General features: G+C 39.2%; 1 protein-coding gene across 6 annotated transcripts in view; it reads left to right on the plus strand.

Moving 5' to 3' along the window:
- The window catches only part of Chd2 (chromodomain helicase DNA binding protein 2), a 141226-nt gene that overhangs the window by 40156 nt on the left and 73470 nt on the right, over positions 1–27600 (plus strand). For 5 of the 6 annotated variants that reach the window (XM_027408143.2, XM_035442454.1, XM_027408142.2 and 2 more), the window contains 10 exons: positions 1243–1474; positions 9368–9454; positions 10962–11023; positions 17666–17773; positions 20025–20165; positions 21659–21792; positions 22337–22562; positions 23258–23358; positions 25115–25159; positions 25644–25822. In XM_027408143.2, the coding sequence (XP_027263944.1) occupies positions 1243–1474; positions 9368–9454; positions 10962–11023; positions 17666–17773; positions 20025–20165; positions 21659–21792; positions 22337–22562; positions 23258–23358; positions 25115–25159; positions 25644–25822 (1315 nt within the window). The remainder of the gene's footprint in view (positions 1–1242; positions 1475–9367; positions 9455–10961; positions 11024–17665; positions 17774–20024; positions 20166–21658; positions 21793–22336; positions 22563–23257; positions 23359–25114; positions 25160–25643; positions 25823–27600) is intronic. The other variant, XM_035442453.1, reaches the window with a different exon arrangement.

The following is a 27600-nucleotide window of genomic DNA, read 5'->3' on the forward strand; positions in this document are numbered from 1 at the left end:
TCCATTTCTTGGTCTTGACTTACAGGCCTCTGTATTGTAAGGTGCTTTTTGTAGATTTGGACCAATTCAAGTTTCTAGTAACTTATTTCCTTTCTTTTTCTCTTTCTTATTTTGGCAGGAGCTCGTGTATTCCAGGCTCGCCTCCAACTTTTATGCAGCAGAGGCTGCCTTTGTATTTCTAGGCCTTCTGAGTGTACACCACCACACCTGGTATATGCTGAAGCCTAGGGCCCCTGTTGTCTTTGAAAGCACACTACCAACCCAGTTCCATCTGCAGCCCAGTTCTTTTCTATAGCCATTTGTTAAGTTGTGTGACCTCAGTTCTAGTTTGGAAGAGACAGTGGTAAATAGAAAACTTCCTTCTTACATGCTACTGTGGTCTACCTCTCAACATAAGGTTTCTTTTTTTTTTTTTTTTGAAACAGGGTTTCTCTGTGTAGCTTTGGAGCCTATCCTGGCACTTGTTCTGGAGACCAGGCTGGCCTTGAACTCACAGAGATCCACCTGCCTCTGCCTCCCGAGTACTGGGATTAAAGGTGTGTGCCACCAACGCCCGGCTCTAAGGTTTCTATTATGGGGCTTTGATCGCTTACCTCCTCAAGATTGTGTTTATCTGAGTGTAGTTTCAGATGAGGAAGGGGATGGGATATGCAAAGGCCATTGTCAGATCAGTGATGGGATTATTCTTGGAGTCATGGCTTTGGAGTCAGGACCTGTTTGTGGCTCCAGATGGTGTGTATAGCTGCCTACTGAGTCTAACCCCCTGTCACTGAGAACCACTGATTGGATGATTGCATTCTTCCTTTGGTGGTGGGTTTGTTTATGTCATTTTTGAAATAATATTTTTTATTTTGAAGGAGGCTTTAGTACTTAAACAGATATGACTCAATAGACAGATTATATAGTGTTGCAGTGAGGTCTTAGAATTCCTTAAATACTCAGAAATGTATAGTTTTACCTCATTAGAATGAGGGGAACCTATGTTCACCGGAATGTGTGAAATTGTGTAAATCACCTGGTATATGTATGTTGTCAAAAAGTACAAAGATAAAGGTTGAAAATGATAGGAAAGCATTGTTTGCAGCCCAAGAATAAAAGTGAATTTGAAGATGTGGATGCTAAATTGCTGAAATTATGGTTTGAAGATATTACCAGAGGATTTAAAAAAAAAAAAAACCAATATGTGGAAGTTCTTAAATGTTTCTAAGGTTTTCTCTCTGCCTGTCTCTCTGTTAACTGAAGTCATTCAGCCTCTGAAGAAGCTTCGGGTTCAGACTCTGGCAGTCAGTCGGAAAGTGAGCAGGGCAGCGATCCCGGCAGCGGACATGGCAGCGAGTCCAATAGCAGTTCTGAATCTTCCGAGAGTCAATCAGAATCTGAGAGTGAATCAGCAGGTTCCAAATCCCAGCCAGTCCTTCCAGAAGCCAAAGAGAAGCCTGCCTCTAAGAAGGAACGGATAGCTGATGTGAAGAAGGTATCTCCTGGGCTGTATATTGCAAATTTGCTCCTATCCAGGACCAGCTAGGAGACGGTTTGCAAAGAAGATTGATTAGTATGTCTTTTTGTTTGTCTGTTTCTGGAGACAGGGTCTCTGATATATCTTGGGCTAGCTAGGAACCAGGAACTTGTTTACAGTACAGCCAAGACTGGCTTTGCACTCCTGATCCTCCTGTATCTGTCTGTTTCCCAAGTGCTGAGATTATAGGTGTGCACCATTATTGTGCTTGCCCAGTCCTTCCCTCCCCTCATGACCCTGTTTTTCAAACAGGGTCTTACAGTATAGCCTGGTATGGCCTGGAACTCAAGATGCTCCTCCTCAAACGCATTGTCACAAAGAGTTTTTCTTGCCTCACTAGTGGGAAGGATAAAGAACCTGAGTGAAGGCATTGTAGTTGTATTTTGCTTATTAGAAAAGAATCTTATAGGAAAGACTACAAAAGGCAAAAATTAACTTGCATAGCATTTCTACGTGGTTCCAAACTTTGAAATACATTTCTTTTTTGGTAGAAAAGCATTAGTGATTATGTGGCCTAATCAGCAGGTATCTGAACTTATTTTTTTGAATAGGATATCATGTAGCCCAGGTTGACCCTGAATTCAATGCAACCAAGGATGACCTTGAACTCCTCATCTTCCTTCCTCTCCCTCCTGCTGGGATGAGAGGCATGTACCTCTGTCATGCATGGGTACTGGGTTTGTGCATGCTAGACAAGCACTATGCCAGCTGAGCTACTTTCCAGCCCACCACATCTGAACTTGTGAGATTTTATTTGAGAGAATTATGTGTGAATTACTAAAAAAGAATATTGGTGTCTAGTTCTTTAAAAAAGATATCTTAATAAAATTAAATTTTATGCTGTTATCTTTTAAATTTAAGCTATAATCTAAGATGCAAATTTATACTCTGTATACTAGTTTTCATATTTTAAATGATACTAAATTGTAGGTGGTAGTGAAGAGTTGAAGACAATATGAAGTTAAAAGACAGAAATGTTTGGAACACTTGAGACAGACTTGGATTCACTATATATCCCTGAGTGTCCTGGAACTCTGTAGCCCACATGTCTCAAACTCATAGATATCTGCCTGCCCTTGCCTTCTGAGTACTGTGGCTAAAGTCATGTGACATGATGCCAGGCTTTTTGTGTGTGTGTGACAGGATCTTACTATGTAGCCCTGTCTGTCCTGGAACTCACTGTGCAGGCCAGGCTGGCCCTGAAGACAGAGATACACTTGCAATTAAAGGCATACACAATAACCCATCCTTGTTCCTGGCTATTTTTTTTTTAATGGTTTATTTTTATTCATGAATATATATGTGCTGGTCCTTGAAGAGGCCAGAGGAGGGTGTCCAGTCTACAGGCAATTGTATGCCATTATTCCTGGGTTGAGAAAGCATTACTGAGATTGGATTTGCATATTCAGTTTCCACCAGAAGAATATATATATGTATACACACACACACACACATAAACCTGTTAAGATTATAAGATGAAATTACATTTTTAGAAATATTAAGATAATTTTTTTTTTTATGGTTAACATGATCAGTACCAAAAAGGTTAAAAATGTTTAGTTCCGTGTCGCTGGACCTAATAGAGAATTACCATAAATGAGAAATTCCAAAAAGACTGCTTGCTATATATATCTTCTTTACATGCTAGCTTCCCCCACATCCCCCTAACAGTAGGAAAGTTTTATTACCCATGTAGGGGGCCACTCACTAGTGATTTCACGTGTCAGCTCTTTTTTTTTTTTTTTTTTTTTTTTTTTTTTTTTTTTTTTTTTTTTTTTTTAATTTTATTTTATTTTATTAGTTCTAGTTAGGGAACAAGCTTATTTCAAGTCCCTTCTCCCTCTCCCTCCCCTCACCCCCAAACTTTCTCCCCCACCCCCAGCCCATCCCCCCAACCCCATCCACCCACTACTCCCCAGGCAGGGTAGGGCCCTCAACGGGAGCTCAGCAAAGTCCACCAAGTCTTCCTATGCTGATCCTGGGCCCTTCCCCATGTGTCCAGGGCCAGAGTGTAACCCTTCATATGGGATGGGCTCTCAAAGTCCCTTTTTGCACCAGGGAAAAATACTAATCCACTACCAGAGGCTCCCTGGAGTGCAGAGGCCTCCTTATTGACATCTATGTTCTGGGGTCTGGATCAGTCTTGTACAGGCCTCCTGGACAGCATCTGGGGTCGATGTGCTCTCCCTTGTTCAGGCCAACAGTTCCTGTGGGTTTCTCCATCCTAGTACAGACCCCTTCGTTCTTCATTCCTCCCTCTCTTCAACTAAATTCCCGATTTCGGCTCATTGTATATCTGTGGATGTCTGTCTCTGTTTCCATCAGCCACTGGGTGAGGGCTCTAGGATGGCATAAAGAGAAGTCATCAATCTCATTTTAGGGGGAGGGTTTTTAGGTTATCCTCTCCACCATTGCCTGGATTGTCAAATCGTGTCATCCTTGTAGGTCTCTGGAGATCTCCCTGGTTCCTGATCCCTTCTCGGGCCTACAGTGGCTCCCTCTGATATCGTTTCTCTCATCTTGCTCTCTTTCCTCTATTCTTCCCCCAACTCAATGTTTCTGCCCCTCCATTTCCTCTCCTCTTCTCCTCTTCTCTTGCTCTTATTGTAGCAGCTCCTTCCCCCCCCACCCTCATGCCCCCAATTAGTTCGGGAGTTCATGCCATTTCCATTCCTGGGGACCATTTAACCCTTAGAGTCCTTCATGTTTCCTAGTTTCTTTGGTGAAGAGCATTATATACTGGTAGTCTTTTGTTCTATGTCTAAAATTCATATATCAGTGAGTACATACCTTGCTTGTCTTTTTGTGACTGGGTTACCTCACTCAGGATGGTTTCCTCTAGTTCCATCCATTTGCCTGCGAATTTCAAGATTCCATTGCTTTTTTCTGCTGAGTAGTACTCCATTGTATAAATGTACCACATTTTCTCAATCCATTCTTCAATAGAGGGGCATCTAGGTTGTTTCCAGGTTCTGGCTATTACAAACAATGCTGCTATGAACATGGTTGAACATATGTCCTTGTTGTAAGTACATGCCCTATTTGGGTATATACCCAAGAGAGGAATGGCTGGATCTTGAGGTACACTGATTCCCATTTTTCTGAGCAACCGCCATACTGATTTCCAGAGTGGTCTTACAAGATCGCACTCCCACCAGCAATGGAGGAGTGTTCCTTTTTCTCCACATCCTCTCCAGCATAGATTGTCATTGGTGTTTTTTATTTTAGCCATTCTGACAGGCGTGAGATGGTATCTCAGAGTTGTTTTGAGTTGCATTTCTCTGATGGCCAATGATTTTGAGCACTTTTTTAAGTGTCTTTCAGCCATTTCAGATTCCTCTGTTGAGAATTCCCTATTTAGTTCTGCACCCCACTTTTTAATTTCGTTGTTTGGTGTTTTGGTGGCTAGCTTCTTGAGCTCCTTATATATTTTGGAAATCAGTCCTCTGTCAGATGTGGGATCGGTGAAGATCTTTTCCCATTCTGTGGGTGGTCGTTTTATCCTACTGACTGTTTCCTTTGCCTTGCAGAAGCTTCTCAGTTTCAGGAGGTCCCATTTATTAATTGCAGACCTCAATGTCTGTGCTTCTGGCGTAATGTTCAGGAAGTGGTCTCCTGTGCCAATTTGTTCAAGGGTTGTTCCCACTTTCTCTTCTAGAAGATTCAGTGTGGTTGGATTTATGCTGAGATCTTTGATCCATTTGCACTTAAGTTTTGTGCATGGTGACAGGTATGGATCTATCTGTAATTTTCTGCATGTCCGAATCCAATTGTACCAGCACCATTTGTTGAAGATGCTGTCTTTTTTCCATTGTATAGATTTAGCACCTTTGTCAAAAATAAGGTATCCATAGGTGCGTGGGTCGATATCAGGGTTTTCAATTCGATTCCATTGGTCTATCAGTCTATTTTTGTGCCAATACCAAGCTGTTTTCAGAACTATGGCTCTATAGTAGAGCTTGAAGTCGGGGATGGTGATGCCTCCAGAAGATCCTTTATTGTAAAGAGTTGTTTTGGCTATCCTGGGCTTTTTATTTTTCCATATAAAGTTGAGTATTGTTCTTTCAATGTCTGTGAAAAACTGTGTTGGGATTTTGATGGGGATTGCATTGAATCTGTAGATTGCTTTTGGCAGGATTGCCATTTTTACTATGTTAATTCTACCTATCCATGAGCATGGGAGATCTTTCCATTTTCTGGTATCTTCTTTAATTTCTTTCTTTAAGGTCTCAAAGTTCTTATTGTACAGGTCTTTCACTTTTTTGGTTAGTGTTACCCCCAGGTATTTTATGTTGCTTGTGGATATTGTGAAAGGTGATGTTTCCCTGATTTCTTTCTCATTGGATTTATCATCTGTGTATAGTAGGGCTACTGATTTTTTTGAGTTAATTTTGTATCCTGCTACCTTGCTGAAGGTGTTTATCAGCCGTAGGAGTTCCCTGGTAGAGTTTTTCGGGTCACTAATGTAGACTATCATGTCGTCTGCAAATAGTGAAAGTTTTACTTCATCCTTTCCAATTTGTATCCCTTTGATCCCCTTTTCTTGTCTTATTGCTATAGCCAGAACTTCAAGTACAATATTGAAGAGATATGGAGAGAGTGGACAGCCTTGTCTTGTTCCTGATTTTAGAGGAAACGCTTTGAGTTTCTCTCCATTTACTTTGATGTTGGCTATTGGTTTGGTATATATTGCCTTGATCATGTTTAGATATGTTCCTGTTATTCCTGTTCTCTCCAAGATCTTTATCATGAAGGGATGTTGGATTTTGTCAAAGGCTTTTTCAGCATCTAGTGAGATGATCATGTGGTTTTTCTTTTTAAGTTTGTTTATATAGTGGATTACATTGATGGATTTTCGTATGTTGAACCATCCTTGCATCCCTGGGATAAAGCCTACTTGATCATGGTGGATGATTTTTCTGATATGTTCTTGTATTCGGTTGGCCAATATTTTGTTGAGTATTTTAGCATCGATGTTCATGAGGGATATCGGTCTGTAGTTCTCTTTCTTAGTCATATCTTTGTGAGGCTTGGGTATCAAAGTGATTGTAGCCTCATAGAAAGAGTTTGGCAATATCCCATCTGCTTCTATTGTGTGGAACAGTTTGAGGAGTACTGGAATTAGCTCTTGTTTGAATTTCTGGTAGAATTCTGCAGTGAAGCCATCTGGCCCTGGGCTTTTTTTGGTTGGGAGGCTTTTGATTACTGCTTCTATCTCATTAGGGGTTATAGTTCGATTTAAACTGTCTATCTGATCTTGATTTAATTTTGGTAAGTGATATTTATCCAGAAAGTTGTCCATTTCCTTTAGGTTTTCCAATTTTGTGGAATACAGGTTTTCAAAGTATGACCTAAAGATTCTCTGGATTTCCTCAGTGTCCGTTGTTATGTCTCCCTTTTCATTTCTGATTTTGTTAATTAGCATGCTCTCTCTCTGCCTTTTGGTTAGTTTGGCTAGAGGCTTGTCTATCTTGTTGATCTTCTCAAAGAACCAACTCTTTGTTTCATTGATTCTTTGTACTGTTTTCCTAGTTTCTACTTTGTTGATTTCGGCTCTCAGGTTGATTATTTCCTGGCGTCTACTCCTCCTTGGTGAGTTTGCTTCCTCTTGCTCTAAAGCTTTCAGTTGTTCTGTCAATTCTCTAATGTGACTTTCCTCCAGTTTCTTCATGTGAGCACTTAGTGCTATGAACTTCCCTCTTAGCACTGCTTTCAGGGTGTCCCATAAGTTCGGGTATGTTGTGTCTACATTCTCATTAAATTCTAGAAAGTCTTTGATTTCTTTTTTTATTTCTTCCTCAACCAAGGAATGGTGCAATTGGGAGTTATTCATTTTCCACGTAAATGTAGGTTTTCTGCAATTCGTATTGCTGTTGAATTCTAGCTTTAATGCATGGTGGTCTGATAAGATACAGGGGGTTATTTCAATACTTTTGTACCTGTGGAGGTTTGCTTTGCTGCCAACTATGTGGTCAATTTTTGAGAAGGTTCCATGTGGCGCTGAGAAGAAGGTATATTCTTTTGTGTTTGGATGGAATGTTCTATAGATATCTGTTAAACCCAGTTGTGTCATAACTTCTTTCAGATCCTTTGTTTCTTTGTTAAGTTTCTGTCTAGTAGTTCTGTCCAGTGGTATAAGGGGGGTGTTGAAGTCTCCTACTATAAGTGTGTGTGGTTTTATGTGTGGTTTGAGCTTTAGTAATGTTTCTTTTACAAAAGTGGATGCTTTTGTATTAGGGGCATAGATGTTCAGGATTGAGACTTCGTCTTGATGGACTTTTCCTGTGATGAGTATGAAATGCCCTTCTTTATCTCTTTTGATTGCTTTCAGTTTAAAGTCTAATTTGTTAGATATTAGTATTGCTACCCCAGCTTGTTTCTTGAGCCCATTTGATTGGAAAATCTTTTCCCATCCTTTTACTCTGAGGTATCGCCTGTCTTTGAATTTGAGGTGTGTTTCTTGTAAACAGCAGAAGGATGGATTCTGTCTTCGTATCCATTCTGTTAGCCTGTATCTTTTTATGGGTAAGTTAAGACCATTGACATTCAGGGATATTAACGTCCATTGTTCATTGGTTCTTCTTAGTTTTGGATTTATTGTTGGTGGTATCATTGCGTGTGGATTTTGCCCTTCTGTTTCTTTTTGTGTTTGGTGAAATTCGATTAACTACTGACAGTGTTTTTGTGAGTGTAGTTATGTTCGTTGGGTTGGAGTTTTCCTTCCAGAGCCTTCTGTAGTGCTGGATTTGTTGATATGTATTGTTTAAATCTGTTTTTGTCGTGGAATATCTTGTTTTCTCCATCTATAGTGATTGAAAGTTTTGCTGGGTACAGTAGTCTGGGTTGACATCCATGCTCCCTTAGTGCTTGTAGGGTATCTATCCAAGACCTTCTGGCTTTCAGAGTTTCCATTGAGAAGTCGGGTGTGATTCTGATTGGTTTGCCTTTATATGTTACTTGGCCTTTTTCCTTTGCTGCTCTTAATATTTTCTCTTTATTCTGTAGATTTGGTGTTTTGATTATTATGTGTCGGGGCGACTTCTTTTTGTGGTCCAGTCTGTTTGGTGTCCTGTAAGCTTCTTGTACTTTCATAGGCATATCCTTCTGTAGGTTGGGGAAGTTTTCTTCTATGATTTTGTTGAATATGTTTTCTGTACCTTTGAGCAGTATTTCTTCACCTTCTTCTACACCTATTATTCTTAGGTTTGGCCTTTTTACGGTGTCCCATATTTCCTGGATATTTTGTGTTAGGGTTTTGTTGGACTTGAGGTTCTCTTTGGTGGATGAATGTATATCCTCTAGCGAGTCTTCAGTGGCTGAGATTCTCTCTTCCATCTCTTGAATCCTAGTTCCAGGCCAGTCTGCGGCGTCGGAATCTCAGCTCTTTTTTTGTAAGAGCAGAATTAGGCTAATCTGCTAGTGAGTCAAAGAAGGTGTGCGAGGGAGAACTTGTAGCTCAAGGCACTGCCTTGTTTGATTAGATTCTGTGGGGGGTGGGGGGATGGGGTGGGCTCTTCTGCTTGGGTTTTCTGTTTTTGTTTATTGTTTGTAATTGAAACTGCAAACATCAGGAAATTTAAAATTCCTCAGTAATTTGCATTTTGTGAAGGAATGGGATGTTTTAGTTTAGTGACAGTAAGCGGTGCTCAACAGTTTTAATAGCATGATGGCATTGTTAAACTTTTTAATGCCTGTTCTTTTGAAAGGATACTGTTTAGCTTTCTCTCAAAACTAGCAAGCAACCCTTTGGACTTTTAGTTACATGATTTTGCTTGATTTGAAATAAGTGTTCTAATGATAATAGCAATGTAGTTAAGGAAATGATTCACGTGCAGTCTATTAATTTTGCAGATGTGGGAAGAATATCCTGATGTTTATGGGGTTAGGCGGTCAAACCGAAGCAGACAAGAACCATCACGATTCAATATTAAGGAAGAGGTAAGAAAATAATGATTCAAGGGGATGTGTTTCGATTCTCTGTATGACCTCATCTTCTGTGACTGGTGTATATTACTATTAAAAAGACTGATCTTCAGGTGTGGCAGTTAAAAGGAAATCTAATGGGGCCTTTCTATGAACAGATAGTGGGTAAAGAAGTTAAGTAAACAACAAATCCATAATAGTTAATGTTTCATTCCAGTATTATATGGTGAGTTAATTTTAATTTAAAGTTAAATTTCTCAGAGTGTAACTGATTGTGATCAGTTTTCTTTAGACACCTAATATTTTGTTTAAGTTATGAACAAATAGAAAATGAACAATTTGGATTTACTCCAGAGAAAGGAAAGAGGAGTGTTTAATGTATCTTGTTTTTCTTAATTTATGTAAGTTTGATTTTCTATCTCAATTGTAGTGTGAGATAGAAAACTGGTTCCTAATATATTCATTTTCTGGTCTAATTATGAGAGATGGAGTACTTTTTTTTGTGATGGGGGCAGAATCTTGGTACTTGAACATTCTTAGCAAGCACCCTTCACTTAGCTACATCCATCTCTAGTGCCTGGATTGATGATTTTTAAAGCCAGTAATATTTGGGTTCATACATCTATAGAATCGGACTTGTTTCATGTTTCTCAGATTATGTCATTGTTACATGAAATTGCTGCATGTTAGGTTTGTAGAATCCAGAGGGATACTTTTGTCTCAGTGAAATGTCCCCTTCTGCCTCAGGAGGATTTTGCTATTTTGTATCAATAGTAAATGTCCTCTGAAGATCAAATTCATGCCAACACCTGCATGTTTATGCTGTTTGAATTCTGAGTGATTTCCGAGCTGGTGTGCCTGTGCTTCCCTTTCCCACAGTGACTAGGGCCACTGAGCCATCGTCCTTCATAGCCAGTCACACTTCCTGGTTATACATCAATACATCCTTAGTAGGACCCAAGACAACAGCCTTATGGGAAGTGCCATTTCACTTCACTTGGGGGATGAAGGTGTCTCAGTGTCTGTGACTATAATCCTTCTTTGGCCTTGTGCTGTTAGCTCTTCATTCATAATTACAGTTGCTCTTTAGTCAAGTCTAAAGTGACTACATCAGTAGGCAGTGCCTTTAAGGCACACTCATTAAATTTGCTATTTTATATGCTGTTTTAGATCTGCAGCATCCTGTATAGTTAGTTACTGTTAACACATTTGGGTTTTTAAATTTATATTTAGAATTGTATCTTCATCCCTACTAGGCACATTTTCAGTACTGAGTTTGCAATGTGGCTGATGGCTTGCTGTGTTGGACATTATAGGTACAGAACATTTACTTATAGAGAGTTGTATTTGGTGTTGCTGCTCTGGATGTCTGAGCCTAAGTATAGACTCGGGAAAGAAAGTGACATTGGTTTTCAAAACAGAAGAAGAGTGGGCTCCACCTAGTAAGTGCTTAGGTTTCATTCTGTCTAAAATCTCACTGTGAACTAAAGTCTGTAATCATTTTCCCCCTCACACACTAAAGGCAAGTAGCGGGTCTGAGAGCGGGAGTCCAAAAAGAAGAGGCCAGAGGCAGCTGAAAAAACAGTAAGTCTTTGATGGGGGAGATGACATCATCGGATAGTTGTGAACATGTCTACAATTCTAGGACAATCTTTTTGTTCAGTCTGTTCCAGGTCTCTTGGTTTGGGTTTCAGTTTAATTCGTTCCATACAAGCTTCAGCTTCTTATTTGGGGTAGCCCAGTTAGCTCAGTTAATTTTTTCTTGAAAGTAAATAGCAAAGTAGACCTTGGCATTCTTGTTAAGTAAGAACCAGATTTCAATTGGCCACTTCTTGTGTTGACATGATAAGGTTATATTGTTTGGGCACTTATTGTGTTATGAAATATGTACTGTTTCAATGTATTTCTAAGATTATAGTTTATAGACCAGAAGATTTTAATTCTTGACTTTAGAGTTGAAATATTTTATAACATTATAATCATTATGTTCATTATTGTTATTTTTGGTTTTGGCAGCATTAGAGAGTGAATGTAGAGCTTCATACATGCTATAGGCAAGCACTCTACTACTTTTTTTTCTTACAATTAAATATAAAAACTTACTTTTTTTTGTATGTGCGTGTATATATGTGAGTGTGCATGTGGAGGTCCGAGAAGAGCTTGTGGTGATCTCTGTGGGTTGGGGGATGGAAGGCAGGTCATCACCCTTGGAGCTTTGCGACTTTATCTGCTGAACCATCTCACTGGCCTTGTTTATTTTCACCTAGGGTCTCAAGTTCCTGAGTTTGGCCTTGGTTTTATTATGTAGCTGAGGATGACCTTGAATGTTTGATTTCCAAACCCTGGGATTGCAGGTGTATACCACCATACATAGCCTTTTGTTTTATATGTAATATTTCATGTGTTTTTTTATTAAATTTTTTTAAGACAGAATCTTCCTTTTGCCTGGAGCATATGGCTTTCCTAGAGTTCACTGTGTAGACCAGGCTGTCCTTGAACTGTTTGTTGCATGTTTTCCTGACTCAGTGTTGGGATTACCTGTGTTCACCCCCCAACCCTAGCTTCAGGATAGTTACTTTTATTTTTAATTTTATTATTTTTGAAACAAGGTCTAATTTTATTCCCTGGACTAGCCTCAAATTTACAGTGATCCATTTACCTCAGCCTCCTGGTAATGAGATTAAAGAAATGTGATTCTATTCCTGGCTGCTCATATTGTCTTTATTTTATTTATTTATTTATTTATTTATTTATTTATTTATTTAGAGTCAGGGTTTCTCTTTGTAGCTTTGGAGCCTATCCTGGCACTCGCTCTGTAGACCAGACTGGCCTTGAACTCATAGAGATCCGCCTGCCTCTGCCTCCTGAATGCTGGGATTAAAGGCGACGCCTGGCTGTCTTTTTTTTTTTTTGAGACAAAGGTTTCACTATGTAGTCAAGGCTGTCCTCCTGCCTTGACTTTCCCCATGACAGATTTACAAGAAAGTCCCCATTTACCTAGCTGTTTGTTATTTCTAGTTAAAAAATTATGTGTAACGGGGGTGGGCCTAGGTCCTATCCCAAAGTATATGATAGACTCTGATGACAACCCCCCCCCATGGAAGGCTTCACCCTCCCTGGGGAGCAGAAAGGATATGTGATAGGTAGGGTGTTAGTTGGGGGGGGGGTGTAGGAGGAGTGGAGGGAGTGGAAACTGGGATTGACATGTAAAACAATTTTGTTTCTAATTCAAATAAAAAAAAATGAAAAAAAGTTATGTGTAGTCAAAAAATTGTAAGATTTTTTAAATAACAGCCCCTTCCATTCCCATGATGTACCATCCCTTTAACTGTGAATTCTGTAGATCCTTTTTGAAAAATGTAGATATCCAAAATGTGGCACACAAATTCAGGAATATTTTCCACTGAGGTCTCCAGTTACATGTTCTCTAATTACTAGACAATTTTGAATTTCTTAAACCTATTTCCTCATCTCCAAAATAGTAATACAAATTCTGCCTGCCTAGCAATTAATGTAAATGGTTACATTTTAAAGAACTTGGTAGAGCAGAATTTTGTATTGTCTTGCCTGAATACACCCAGTTTCCATTGTGTCTTACATACTGATGTGAATTTGGAGACAGCAAGGTCTAAGCAGGGACTACGTCTCAGGAGGGTTCCCTTGCACTTTAGTCTCATGAGCTGCTGGGATACTCTTCTGTTTTTGTTTTTTCCTTCTGGTCTAGTGGTCTTGTGGGGATGTTTTCTGAAATGTCCCTTTGGCCACGTTATTGAGAAGGCATCACACTTTGCATATGACTGGCAGTTCTGATCTAATAACAAGTGTAATGGAATCTGCTGTGTGTGGATGAATTGAATTTCAGAATTGAGACTCACCCAAAGGGAATGACAGTTTGGAATATTAGTGTAATGACATACTCTTCAGAAATTGTGAAGATTGGTATCCCTGTATTCTCTTTTTCTTTTTCTTTCCTGAGATGGGTGCCCCAGATTTCTAAAGAAGCTGAAGGAATAAAATGTAGTACAAATGTCCAAATCTGGACAGTGTTGAATAGGATTTCTGCAGAATCTTTGTCCCAGTAGTGTTTATGAAGATACTGTGTTCAACTCTTCCTTCCAACCAAATGTTAAGTTTTTTTATAAATTATTATTATAAAATTATAAATCATGCAGGTGTGTGTGTGTGTGAGAGAGAGAGAGAGAGAGAGAGAGAGAGAGAGAGAGAGAGAGAGAAAGTGAGAGAGAGAAAGTGAGAGAGAGAAAGTGAGAGAGAGAAAGATATACTTATTCATTTTCAGTATTTTGAATTGGGGATCTGTCACAGACTCATGTCAAAATAGAACTGAATCATTTTTAGTCTTAGATTGGAATTGTTAGTGAAAGCATTCTATCTTGGGGATATATGCTGTCTGGAAGCCATTTTCTTCTATTCCTGGTGTGTCTTTTAAGAACAAAAAAGAATTTTTGGCACTTAGCCATGCTCAGTATAGCTGTTGCACCAGTACCCAGATTCATCATGTGTAAAAGTGACTTTTGCTCCCTTCCTGCTTAGGTTGGATTCACCTGTCTATGTTCTGCAGCTTTTCTTTTCTAATAATGAAAGTTAATGTTCCCAGCTGATTAATATTCAGACTGCTTGTTTGTTTATTTTGGAGTCACCTTAGCTAAATTTTGGTAGTTTTTCCACAGTCCCCCAAAATTGGGATAAATTCTGTTGGTGCCTTATGATAGATTAAAATGCAAGTTTCTTTTGAGGTGAAGTAGTTTTTAATCAAGTTCTTGCCTCTATCTCTTAAATTTATTTATCTTATGTGTACTGGTGTTTGCCTGCGTGTAAATATATGCATCTGAGTATACCTCCTGTCCTCAGAGTTCAGAAAAGAGTCTCTCTGCCTCCCCTGCAACTATAGTTAGGGATGATTGTGAACCACCATGTGGGTTCTGGGAACCAAACTTAGGTCCTCTGGAAGAGCAGCAGGTGCTCTTAACTGGTGAGCCAGGTCCAAATTTTTGCATCTTAAGACTCCTCTATTCTTCAGTGGGACATGCAGTGTATGGGTGACTGGAGAGTCTCCTTTGAAAAGTCCCTTTTAAGTCCCATTTCCACAAGAAATGAGCAGTTTTAGTTGTTCAAGAACTGTATGTATGTGGGGTTGGGAAGTTGATGTTCATTTTTACTTAGTCTCCATTGATTCTTTCTCCTAGTGGGGCATCCAGCAAATGCCTGTAATTCCAGTTCTTGGGAGGCAGAGACAGAAAAAAGTAGGTGTGTTTTGTGAAGCTCAAGGCCAGCGTTGTTTACATAGTAAGTTCCAGGCCAAGCAGAGCTGTATAGTGAGTCCCTGTTTCAGAAAAATAAAACCAAAACCAATAAATAATTTTCTTTCTTCTTGTTCTTGAAAATTAAAACATAATGTGGCCAATTTCAAACACCTGCCCCTCTGGTTGTTTATATATCTGGAATGTGTAAACTTGGCTATAATGTTTCCTAGGTCTTTAAAGGTCTTCTGTGGATTATAACTGCAAATAGTAGGTGTGAAGTTTGTCGTGTATGCAAGCAACTTTCTTAGTGGACTTAGTCTTCTTCAAAGAAGAACATCTCACTGGGCTTTAGACCAGTTGATTTGATATATTTTTTCTTTCAACATTTTTATGTTGGAAGAGCCCAAGTTCTCCTGGTTGTGTATAACTTTTTAATTTGACTGGGATACTCTGACCTCAGCACATGCTTTGTCTTTTTAGTTTGCTGTATCCTTTATGCGGTGCCTCAGTGACAGCCTTAGCTCTAGAGGGCCTCAGTGACAGCCCTAGCTCTAGTAGAACTCATTGGCAGACCTAGCTCTATAGGACTCATTGACATCCTAGCTCTAGTAGAACTCATTGGCAGCCCTAGCTCTAGTAGGATTCATTGACATCCTAGCTCTAGTGGGCCTCATTGACAGCCCTAGCTCTAGTAGAACTCATTGACAGTCCTAGCTCTAGTAGAACTCATTGACAGTCCTAGCTCTAGTAGAACTCATTGACAGCCCTAGCTCTAGTAGAACTCATTGGCAGCCCTAGCTCTAGTAGGATTCATTGACAGCCCTAACTCTAGTGGGCCTCAGTGACAGCCCTAGCTCTAGTAGGACTCATTGACATTCTAGCTCTAGTAGAACTCATTGGCAGCCCTAGCTCTAGTAGAACTCATTGACAGCCCTAGCTCTAGTGGGCCTCATTGACATCCCTAGCTCTAGTGGGCCTCACCTTCTATTACTTAGATTCCTTTTGTTGTTTGTTTTTTGTGACAGGGTTTCACTTGTAGCCAAGGTTGTTTTTCAACTCATCATTGTCTTGTCTTGTTCTGAGTACACCATCATGTCTGGCTTCTTTGTATTCTTTAACAAAATTTTATTATAGTAGACCTTGAGTAAGAAGAGCAAGCTAGATACCAGAGTGTACATAGATACAAGAAAGTTTTTTTGGGGGGTGGTGGTGCAGGGAGGTTTGAGATAGGATTCTCTGTACAGACCTAGCTGTCCTTCTTTTTTTTTTTTTAAATTTATTTATCTTTATTTTATGTGCATTGTTGTTTTTTGCCTGCATGTATGTCTGTGTGAGAGTATCAGATCTTAGAGATACAGTTGTTAGCTGCCATGTGGGTGCTGAGGGTTGAACCCAGGTCCTCTCTGTTAGAGCAGTCAGTCGGTGCTCTTAACCACTAAGCCATTACTCTAGCCCCACCCTAGCTGTTCTTTAACTCATTCTGTACACCAAGCTGTGCTCAAACTCATAGAGATCCACCTGCCTCTGCCTCCTGAGCTCTAGGATTAAAGGTTTCCATCACCACTGCACAGCGAAATTCTTTGTTTTAAAGATAGGCTGAAAGATAGAAACCAGTAACAGGGCTTACTATCTAATCTCCTTTCAAAAGTACTCAACATGGCTGACTGAAAAATTGAGAGGGCTCATTTATTAGTTAATTTCATTATTTAACCAAGGCCATTTCTGTTCACCAGCTTTTGTATACGTTTCTGTGCAAGGAGTCAATACATATGGTGCTGATAGAATCTGAATAATGTACAAGAAAGTGTTATGTTGTCATTTCATGAAAGCGTTGATTCTGCTCCCCCAAGCTCCAGCTAGTTCAGGTGGAGCTGAACTGGCTGCAGTAACTAAAATTAGTAACTCTTGCAGCTATTAGGAAGGGCCTCAGGAATCTGCAGATAATCCCTTTTGGAGAAAGCCAGCACTGTTTTCTTGACTTGTCCAATGAAGACTATTAATTTGACTTGCCAGTTCTTCAGCAGGCATCTTTGTTATGACCTCTGTTAGGGGAACCCATGGGTACAGTGGTAATTGTTTTGTTTACAGAGAAACATTTGTCTGTTGTTTTTACCTAGGTCTTTCGTACCCTGTAGCTATTACATATTTTGTTCACTACAGGTGAGAAATGAACTAGGTCCCTGGGGTGTCGTGGTCAGCCTTGAAAAGATTAAAGCTCTCAGAGGTAGAAGGACACCTGTAGGTTATGGCTCTTTCAAGCCTTGTAAGATCTCGAGAAACAAAAGAATATTTCCCTTATCTAATAATAACTAAAAACTATGTCGTTAATAGAACAGATTGTTTAGTTGGGTGGTAGGTTCAGCCCTGAAAAATAAATTTGGGGACTGTTTCCTTAATTATGTTCTAAAGATTAAAACATTTCATATAGTATGGGGGTGGAGCTTGGTGAGAGAGTACTTGAGTAGCCCAGCAAAATTCTCTCTTTCTCCATATGTTTTGAAATACATTTCTGCCCAATATCAACATCATATGTAAATCTGTTAGAATTCCGAGCTTTCTTGATTGACAGCTTTTGAGTAAGAAAGAAGCTCTTTGGCTAGTTCTGATGCATGTTAAAGCTTGTGAACCTTTGGCCTAGTAAGTACTATGGATTCAGTCTTGTCAGTAATACAAGGTGAACAAAATAGAATGGGTAACAGCATTTTTCTACCTTAGAAAAGGTGGGTTGAAAATTACACTTTCTCCATTAAATAATTGTTACCAGAGTTAAAATAGGAATAGAAGGTAACTCAGAAAGAGTAACAAAAACCAAAATTTAAATTGAGCTTAAATAGATCTCTTTTAGCATACTATCTAAAATACATATATTCTGGGTTTCAGAAAATGAGTTTGGAATTTGTTTTTTGAGATTGTTTAGCTTATGAATTCTTAAAGAAAGGAAATTTTGTTTTGCTTTTGATCACAGAGAAAAATGGAAACAGGACCCCTCAGAAGATGAACATGAACAAGGCACCAGTGCAGAGAGTGAACCAGAGCAAAAGAAAGTAAAAGCTAGGAGACCTGTTCCCAGAAGGTATGCTGCTAGCCTGCCCAGTCTCTGCTTCTAGCTGAGCTCACTGTGGGTTACACAGGAAGGAGGAAATCCAAGGGAGCCAGAGCCCCAATCAACACAAATTGTTCTGTTGCAGGGTTTGGATGTCTGGTTCTCTTTGTGCCAGCCTGTATCTTTACCAAGTGTCCAAGTGTCTGGGCTTCTGAGATCAGTTTTGAGTGTTTGCATGGATACAGTTATGACTGGAGATACTTCCTTCATGTACCATGGGGTTTAAAAAATAAATAATTTTATTGTCAGCATATATTAATTATACATAGCAATGGATTTCCTCATTGCATTTTCATGTATGCATATCATAGACTCTGATCATGTTCTCTGACAGTGGAATTTTGTTTTTTTGTTTTTCATTGCAGTCTATTTAGGGTGTGTGGTATATGCAACCATAGCTTCTGCTTTAAAACAGTTACAAAAAAACAAAAAAAACCCTCCCTTTTTTGTGTGGTCAGGTTACAAATTCTTTTTGGGAGAAGTAATTCCTTGCTTGTTTTACTTATTTTTTGGCTTTTTGAGATAGAGTCCCTTTATTTAGTTCTGTCTGTCCTGAAACTTACTTATGTAGACTAGGCTGGCACCGAATTCATAGAGATCCTCCTGCCTTTGCCTCTTAAGTGCTGGGATTCAAGGTGTGTGCCACCATGCCTGGTGAGAACTAATTCTTAAGATGAAAATACTCTTTTGGCTGATCCAGAGCATATTTATTGCTTATTACTCTTCTTATATAATGTCCATAACATTAAGCAGAGAGCCTAATTGTATAGAGATAGGCGTAGGTTGAGAAGGCAACAAGTTATTTTTGACAAAGCATGGCAACTAATGATAGACATAAAGAAGAAGAAATTTGCTATGATACTCAAAAGTAATTCAGAAGTGAATACCATCCAGACATTGTTCTGAAACACCAGGAAAATAGCCACTAGGTCAGGGAATGACCTTGATTGAGGCAGTTTCAAATAAGCTGTGATTTCTCTCCTCCTCCGCTGGGCTCAACACCATTTTTTTCTCAAGGCTGGTTAGATTCTGAAAGCAACTTTAGCACACAGGCTTGTATTCTTTATTGTTTTTTTGAGACAAGGTCTTACTGTCTATGTAGTTCTGGCCTTCCAGGCTGACCTTTGTGTGTGTATGCGTATGTATGTATTTGTGTGCATGCGTGTGTGTGATGCATGCATGTGTGTAGGTAGAGGTCAGCTTTGGGTGTTGTTACTCAGCTAGCTGTGTGCCTTGCTTTTTGAGACACGATCTCTTACTGGGACCTGGGCTCAGTGATTAGTTCAGACTGGCCCAAGAGTCCTACTGTCACTACTTGTCAGATGCTGGGATTACAAGTACATGCCACTGTGTGTGGCTTTTTATGTAGATTGTGGGGATTGAACAGGCCATCATGCTTTCGTGGCAAGCACTTTACAGACTGAGCCACCTCCCTAGTCTACAAAATATACCTTCTTTCAGTATTGTGTAGGATGGGGTCAAATCACAGCCAATACTTATTTTTTAATGGCCCGAAGGCTAATAATAGTGTTTATTTGTAAGTATTTATCATTTATAGTTTAATAATAGTACTAAATTTGAATCCTATTATGTGAAGCATTATTCTCATTAGAATAATTCTATTCTTATTAATCATATCACCAAAACATACTATATCTTTGTTTTGAATTTTGTCAATAAAAATGTGAAGAATATATGCCATCTATTTGCATAAATACTTATACAATGGTCCAGTTTTGTGCCTTGACCAACAAAATCTAAACTATTTCCTCTCTAGCCATTTACAGAAAAATTTGCCAACTCTGGTCTAGGACTGGTGCCTGTCCTTTCCCCATCACAGAAAGCTTGAGTTTTGTCTCCCCTCTGAGCTTAAACTCTCAAGATTGAAGTATCAGGCTGGATTTTTTGTTTATTATTTACTGAGTCCTTGATTATTTCTTAGGGTTCATTGATGGGTAGGAGAAACATTAACGTGACTTTATGTTATCCTTTCTCTCCTTGTTTTTCTGAGAGTATCATGTAGTGGAGGTCTACTTTGAACTCCCTATTCTCCTGATACCAACTCATGAGTCCTGAGATTCCAGGTCTGATCCCATGACTGGCCCCCTTTAGTGAATTCTTTGTATGTTCCACTGCTCTGGGAAATGCTAGTATGTAGATTTGAAATAGCTACAAAGTGACAGAGGAGCAGCTTTGCTATTTCTTTCTCTATTTATTTTAGAACAGTGCCCAAACCTCAAGTTAAAAAGCAACCTAAGACTCAGCGGGGAAAGCGGAAAAAGCAGGAGTCTTCTGATGACGATGACGACGATGATGAAGCTCCCAAAAGGCAGACTCGACGAAGAGCTGCTAAAAATGTGAGGTCAGTTTGGCCTGGACAGTCTCTTGATGTGATGTGTAAATGTAAAAGTTGATGTGATGGTAATGATATAGTTGTTTAGAACTTGGTTCTTTCAAGTTTTATATAATATGGTTGACAGGTAAGAAAATCAGCTTGAACAGGATGCAGTGGTGCAGGCCTTTCATCCCAGCATTTGGGAGGCAGAGGCAGTTGTTCTTTGTGAGTTTGAGGCTAGCCTGGTCTACATAGCTTGTTCTAGAAAGGCCAGAGCTACACACTGAAACCTTGTCTCAAAAACCAAAAAAAGAATATAAGCCTGTGTGTGAAAGCTGCTTTCAGAATCTAGCCAGCCTTAAGAAAAAAAATGGCATTGACCCTAGGGGAGAAGGAGAGAAACCACAGCTCATTTGAAACTGCCTCATTTAAGGTCATGTCCCGTCCTAGTGGCTATTTTTCTGATGTTTCAGAACAACGTCTGGATGGTAATTTCATTTCTGAATTACTTTTGAGTCTCCTTGTATCTATTGATGTTTGGGAACAATCGTATTATTATACTTTGGTAATAGGATATGAGGCATTAATTGATGGTGAAATAAAGATATAATATATTCAGATGCTTTATTTGTTTAATCTAGAGAATGTGCAATACATTTACTTTCAGAGCATATGCATGTTTCTTTTGGTCTACTTAGAAATGTGTAGCTGAGCACTAGAGATACTAATTACTCATCCAGTTCCAATTGATAGGTAATGTAGGACTAGACTTTTAATGTGCTGGTGTTTAGCGTAGCTCATTTTCTTACTGTGTTATATCTCATCTTATGTTCTTCTGTTATTATTTTGCTGTGTTGGATATTAAACCCAGGGCCTTGCTTATACTAGGCAAATGATACTGAGTTATGCCGCCTTGTATTTATTGTTCATGTGTGTTGTAAAGGCTTTTTTTGTTTTTAATTTCTTTTTATGTTTTTGATATAACTCAGGCTATCCTAGCTCAAACCAGTCTCAGGCTGTTTCTCTGCCCTCAGTCTCTCCCCAGTTCTGGGATCATCATGGCTAAATATATTTTATGTTTTATAATTCAGAAATATGAGTGAAAATTCTCAACTGTTAGATTAATTTAAATTAAATTTCATTTTCTTGTTATTGGGAGATAAAATTGCATGATTGAAACATTTAATCTTAGGAATACTATTTTCCTTTTGTCTGAAATAATAGCAAGTTTTCTTTCCTTATGACTTTTTCTTTCTTTGTTAAAATTTAGATATTAATTGACTGGGACTAAATAAAGGGTATCCTTGTAGATTACTATATCTTGCTGATACATAACAGTGTGAGCTACTTTTTAGTTTGTTTGTGGGCACACGCCAGTGACTGGAATGGGGTGAGGGAGGCATTGAGCCACTGAGTGGAAAATCTGTGAATTACTCGGATGGTTGTTATTCCAGTGATACTGTAGATGTTTAATTCTGAAGGTACAGTCTCCTACTCATGCAGCATTATTTCTCACACAGTTATAAAGAAGATGAAGACTTTGAGACTGATTCAGATGATCTCATTGAAATGACTGGAGAAGGAATTGATGAACAGCAAGATAATAGTGAAACAATTGAAAAGGTCTTAGATTCAAGACTGGGAAAGAAAGGAGGTTTGTGTCTTTGGGGAGCAAATTATTCACTGGATTTTGAGACAGGGTCTCTGGTAGTCTTGACTGGCTTCCAGCTTGATATATAGTCAAGGATGGTCTCTACCTCCCAAGTTCTGGGATTACAAGTGTGTACTACCTGGCCAGTATATGTAGTAGTGCTGGCAGTTGAATCCGGTCTTGGTGATGTTAACCTAACCACACCCCTATTCATAGAGAAAGAAATCTGCTTTTTGAGGTAGTCAGGATTAAAAAGAAAAGGGTGCTACTGTTTGATTCTTATGGTGTTTGACTTCACCTGTAAGTTTGCATATGCTTTAAGGTAAACTAGAATTTTCAGGATATTTGAGATTACAGGATCCATCCTTTGTTGTAAGTTGACTTCCTAAGTGTAATGATTGTAACTGAACCATAAGTTGACTGCTTATTGTAAGTCAAAGATATTTAGTTTGAACAAAAGATTCTTCTTGCCAGTTGATTAATTGGGAATCTTTTAGTTGCTTAGTTTCTTACATTTTCTTTAAAGCTGACCCAAATCTCTTTGCAGCCACTGGAGCATCCACCACTGTATATGCTGTTGAAGCTAATGGAGATCCTAGTGGCGACTTTGACACTGAGAGGGAGGAAGGTGAAACCCAGTACCTCATCAAGTGGAAGAGCTGGTCTTACATCCATAGTACATGGGAGAGTGAAGAATCCTTACAGCAACAGAAAGTGAAGGGCCTAAAAAAGCTGGAGAACTTCAAGAAGAAAGAGGATGAAATCAAACAATGGTATGTTGCCTGCAGCAGATCAGAGTGGTGTTTTCAGTCTAAGGAAAGGGAGTTTCTAAAACATGTGGAGAATAATGCTATCTAGGATTTCAGATTTTGCTTTGATCATGTGATCAAGAAACTCTGAGCAATCTATACTTCTGTTTTCTAAAATTGTGACCTGTTGACAGTAGATGCTTTTATATTTGGCTACTAAATTCTCAGACTTTACAAGAACAGCTAGCTCACTGAACATTTGCCACATTTTCTTTCTTAAGTATCTTGTTTGATCTTGACAATAAAATTGTGAGATTTGTTTGTTTTGTTAATTGTTTGTAGATGGGATTAGTGAGGCACAGTCACTGCAAGTGAATCAATGACGAATTTAGATAGATGTATGTAGAGCCAATCTCAAGAGCATGTTGTTACTTTCTTTGGATTAGACTGGGGTGGCTTATATGTGAAAAGTTAATATTCTAGATGTCTCTGAGTTATGATACTCTTAAAATTATTCTTGGTTTTAATACAGTTTGCAAAAATGATGTGGAGGTTTTTTGTCTTGTTTAAACATGACTGACCTGTTAATAGTGAAGATTACTAAAGGGACACATGGAAGCAATCAAGTTTACATTTGTACTTAGAATGTTTGCTCTGGTTCATATGTATAGATCTCCAAGCTCTAACTGGTATATGTTTATTTTTTGTCTTCTGCCTAGGTTAGGAAAAGTTTCTCCAGAAGATGTTGAATATTTCAATTGCCAACAGGAACTGGCATCAGAGTTGAATAAACAGTATCAGATAGTAGAAAGAGTAATAGGTAAGTTCATCAAAACTCATTTTGGTCATGTGAAAACTTGGAGGAGTTGACCTTTGGCTTTAAGATAATATAAAATTATAAAATGCATTTTCTAGGTTTCTTTTTTGAGACTAAACAAAGGCCTATATTTATTTTGAAGGGAGAGTTAATTTTGCTGTAGATATGGGTGTGGGGAATGAGAGACAGAAGTGTCCAGGATGTTTGGCTTGCAAGATTCCTAAGAGAATATAGGTACCATTCACTGAAATGGAAAGATCAGGGGAAGAACTGGTTTTTGGATTTGAAATCAAATGCTTTGGTTTGGCAATTTTGTTATTATCTAAGAGACAAGTATTGTTTGAGGGCTCCAACATGTATTCACTTGGTGACTTGGAGATACATTTAGGTATTGTCAATTATAGGTAGTACTTAAATTTTGAAATTTTCTGAGATCATAAGAGAGAATACATGTTGTGAGAAGAGAAAGTCTGAGAACAGAGAAGGAGTAGGCAGTGATCCAAGAGGTGAGTTAAGAGATATTGCTGCAGTAGAAGTAGGTGATTGACATGGAATACTAGTCTCAGAGTTGATCCTTGAATTTGGGAGTAATGCTGGCTGGCATCAGTAAAATGGCAACAGGAAATAACTGTTTGTAGAGCAGGTCTGATTGAGGGGAGCCTCTGGACAGAATGAGAAATGGTTTTAAGTATAGACTTAGTGACAGTTTATTTTAAAAAGTAGCAGAACCATTTTTACTCTTTCAGCTAAAAGTTCTTTGTTTGGGGAATTACTTAGTCTTTAAAACTTGTGGAGAATGAAGCTATAAGAATGCAAGCTTCTAGTTAAGGCTTTTCCTAATTACTTCATTGCACCTCCAAATGAAGAGATCGCTCTGTGAAATAGTATGTCATTTTAGTGACTGTACAGTCTGTGCCTCAAATTCTTTTTTTTAATCACTGATATACACACTGAAAACATATGACCTTTGCGGACTTTCCACAGCCCTAGCACCCTTGCATTAGGAAAAGGATGCATAGGAAGTCTTTCAAACATTCATTGATGTTTGACCAGGGATTTTGTTTTCCATCTCACATTGCTATGGTTTGTTCCGTGGTCTTACTAGCTCAGAAAAGCTCTTCTGTTTATTTGGTCCTATACTTAAAAATATTTTTAATGTATTGGAAAAGAAAACTAATAGACTAATAGAGTGAGAGTGATAGGATGATAGTGTGGTAGCCAGGTTAGAACAGGCTTCTTTTAAAATCTAAGATAAATGAGCACATAAGATTTTTTTTTTTTTTTTGGTATTGAGACAGGGTTTCTCTGTGTAGTCTCTTTGGAGACTGTCATAGAACAGGCTGGTCTTGAACTCACAGAGATCAGCCTACCTCTGCCTCCCAAGTTTTGGGATTAAAGGTGTACACCACCAACCCCTGGCATCTTTGATGTTGTTGTTGTTGTTAATTAAGTTATTTTTTATGTGTATAAGTGTTTTGTCTGCATGTGTACCTGTGCACAGTATGCATGCTTGTGTAGTTGTGTGTGTTAGTTGTGCAGTTCTGAGGAGGCCAGAAGAGGGTTTCAAATCCCCTGGGAATGGAGTTACAGACAGTTGTGAGCTGTCGTGTGTGTGCTGGGAATTGAATCTGGGTTCTGTTGGAGAGCAACTACTGCTTTTAACCTCTGAGCTATCTCTCTATCCCCTTTACTTGTAAATCTGTTTCTTCTCTGTTTGTTCTTGGTATATTTATAGCTTTTCTGTCTTATGTTTGTTTAGCTGTGAAGACAAGTAAATCTACATTGGGCCAAACAGATTTTCCAGGTGAGTAACACATCTTACATTCAGTAAATATTCGGTATTTATTAGCACATTGTGATTTGCAGATTATTCACAGTTTTGCCAGGTGGTATTCATTAGGTACATATTAAAAAAGAATATCACGCTGGGCATTGGTGGTGCACGCCTTTAATCCTAGCACTCGGGAGGCAGAGGCAGGCGGATCTCTGAGTTCGAGGCCAGCCTGGTCTCCAGAGTGAGTGCCAGGATAGGCTCCAGAGCTACACAGAGAAACCGTGTCTTGAGAAACCAAAAAAAAAGAATATCACTTCCTACTTCTTTTTTTTTTGTCTTTTTGAGACAGGGTTTCTCTGTGGGTTTGGAGACTGTCCAGGTTGGCCTCAAACTCACAGAGATCTGCCTGCCTCTGCCTCCCGAGTGCTGGGATTAAAGGTGTGCACTACCACTGCCCGGCCACTTCCTACTTTTAATTTGTCATTGTTTGATAAACTTTATATTCATGATATAGCTCACAGTCGGAAGCCGGCACCTTCAAATGAGCCTGAGTATCTATGCAAATGGATGGGATTGCCTTATTCAGAGTGTAGCTGGGAAGATGAAGCCTTGATTGGAAAGAAATTCCAGAACTGTATCGACAGCTTCCACAGTCGGAACAACTCCAAAACCATTCCAACAAGAGAATGCAAGGTTTGGTGATTGTTGGGTTTTGTGTTTTTATATTTTTCTATTTTATTTTATTTTTTTGAGATAGGGGCTCTTATGTTGCCCTGGCTGTCCTGGAACTCACTGTTTAAATCAGGTTGGCCTGGAGCTCACAGAGATCCATCTGATTCTGCATCCCGAGTGCCAGAATTAAAGGCATGCACCACCACACCCAGCTTATTTTATTTTGTGGAAAGGTGTTGTAGCCAAAGGGTTAGTTGTGTAGATATTTAGGAGCAAAAATAGAACAAGAATGAATGATGATTTAAAAGTAACATTGAATATAAACGATTACTGCATGGGCTGGGTATATAGCTCAGTTAATCCAGTGTACTTGTGTACAGCCTCGGGTTTGATTGCCAGACATCACATAAGAGTGGGTATCATTGTGCATGCGTATAATCCCAGGGTTCTGGAGATGGAGGCAGAGAGATCAGAAATTCAATGTCATCCTTGGCCATATAGTGAGTTAAAGGCCATCCTGGTTTATACATGACTTGGCTCAAAGGAAAAATAAAGCTAAAGTAGAGGATGAGGGGCTAGAGAGATGGCTCAGATGTTAAGAATGCTTATTGCTTTCAGAGAAGACCTGAGTATGGCTCATAGCTGCCTGTGACTCCTGTTCCAGGAGATCCAGTGCCGTCTTCTGACCCCTGAAAGATCCTGCATGCCTGTAGTGCATATCAGTATACTTAGGCATGTGCGAGCATGCTATGTGCATGTGCAGGCACAACTTGAGAAACTGAATATATAGGCTTTTAATTGCTAGATTGATTATACAAGTCTTTCTCCTTAACTAGAATTTGTTGAAATCTAGAAATATGCTGGTTCCTTGAACTGTGTCTTAGAGAAGTTGAAGTTCATGTTAATAATCAAACTCGTGTCTGTGAAGGCCAGCATGTAATCATTGCTCACATGAGTATGATGGAGAAGCCATCATACTGTTCTGGTCAGAACAGAACAGAGGTGGGGCTCACATCTCTGGTGGGCATTAAAGGGGTTTTTAGAGGAAAGCAGCCAGTGCTTACCTTGCCTCTGCCCTTAAGAGTGGATTGGTGCTTAATAGCATACAAGAAAGGCCCTGGGACCTGGGGAGTCGGCTTAGTGGTTACTAGCAGTTGTTGCTCTTGTGGTAGACTGGGCTTCAGTTGCCAGTCCCCACATGGTAGCTCACAACATCTGTAACTCCAGTCTCAGGGAATCCAACATCCTCTTCTAACGACCTTTGGTACCAAGCATACATGTGGTATACATACTCACATGCAGGCAAAACACTCATGCACATAATAAAATAATAAAATAAATCTAAGAAAACAAATGTAAAAAATAAAAAAGACACCGAGATTGACTACCCATGAAAGGTATCAAAAGAATTTTGTAGTAGAAAACTCCTGGATCCGAATAAACTGTGTGTCCTGACTGTTGAAGGAGGTGTGTTTTAACTATACTGCAGTTTTGGGGGCCTTGTAACGGAGAGGACCAGGTTGTGGTCAACATTTTATTTAAAGGTATCAACTAATGACAATGATTAGGAAACTGGAGCCAGAAGATCCACCCAGTAATATGTCATAGGAGTCAGTGATTAAAGAATTCGTGGAGGGCCCAGTTAGGTGAGGCATGGACAGATTGTAGACATGAGTCACCATGAGTCCAGTTCATCAGGAGTGGATGAATGGCTAGTGTGTGGAAGGTGAGTGAGAGGAGTCAGGTTGAATTCTCTGTCCCCTCGGATAGAACTGAAAGTACTAGTGACCACTCACTGT

This window comes from Cricetulus griseus, chromosome 3 (genome assembly GCF_003668045.3).
Source record: "Cricetulus griseus strain 17A/GY chromosome 3, alternate assembly CriGri-PICRH-1.0, whole genome shotgun sequence".
NCBI lineage: Eukaryota > Metazoa > Chordata > Mammalia > Rodentia > Cricetidae > Cricetulus > Cricetulus griseus.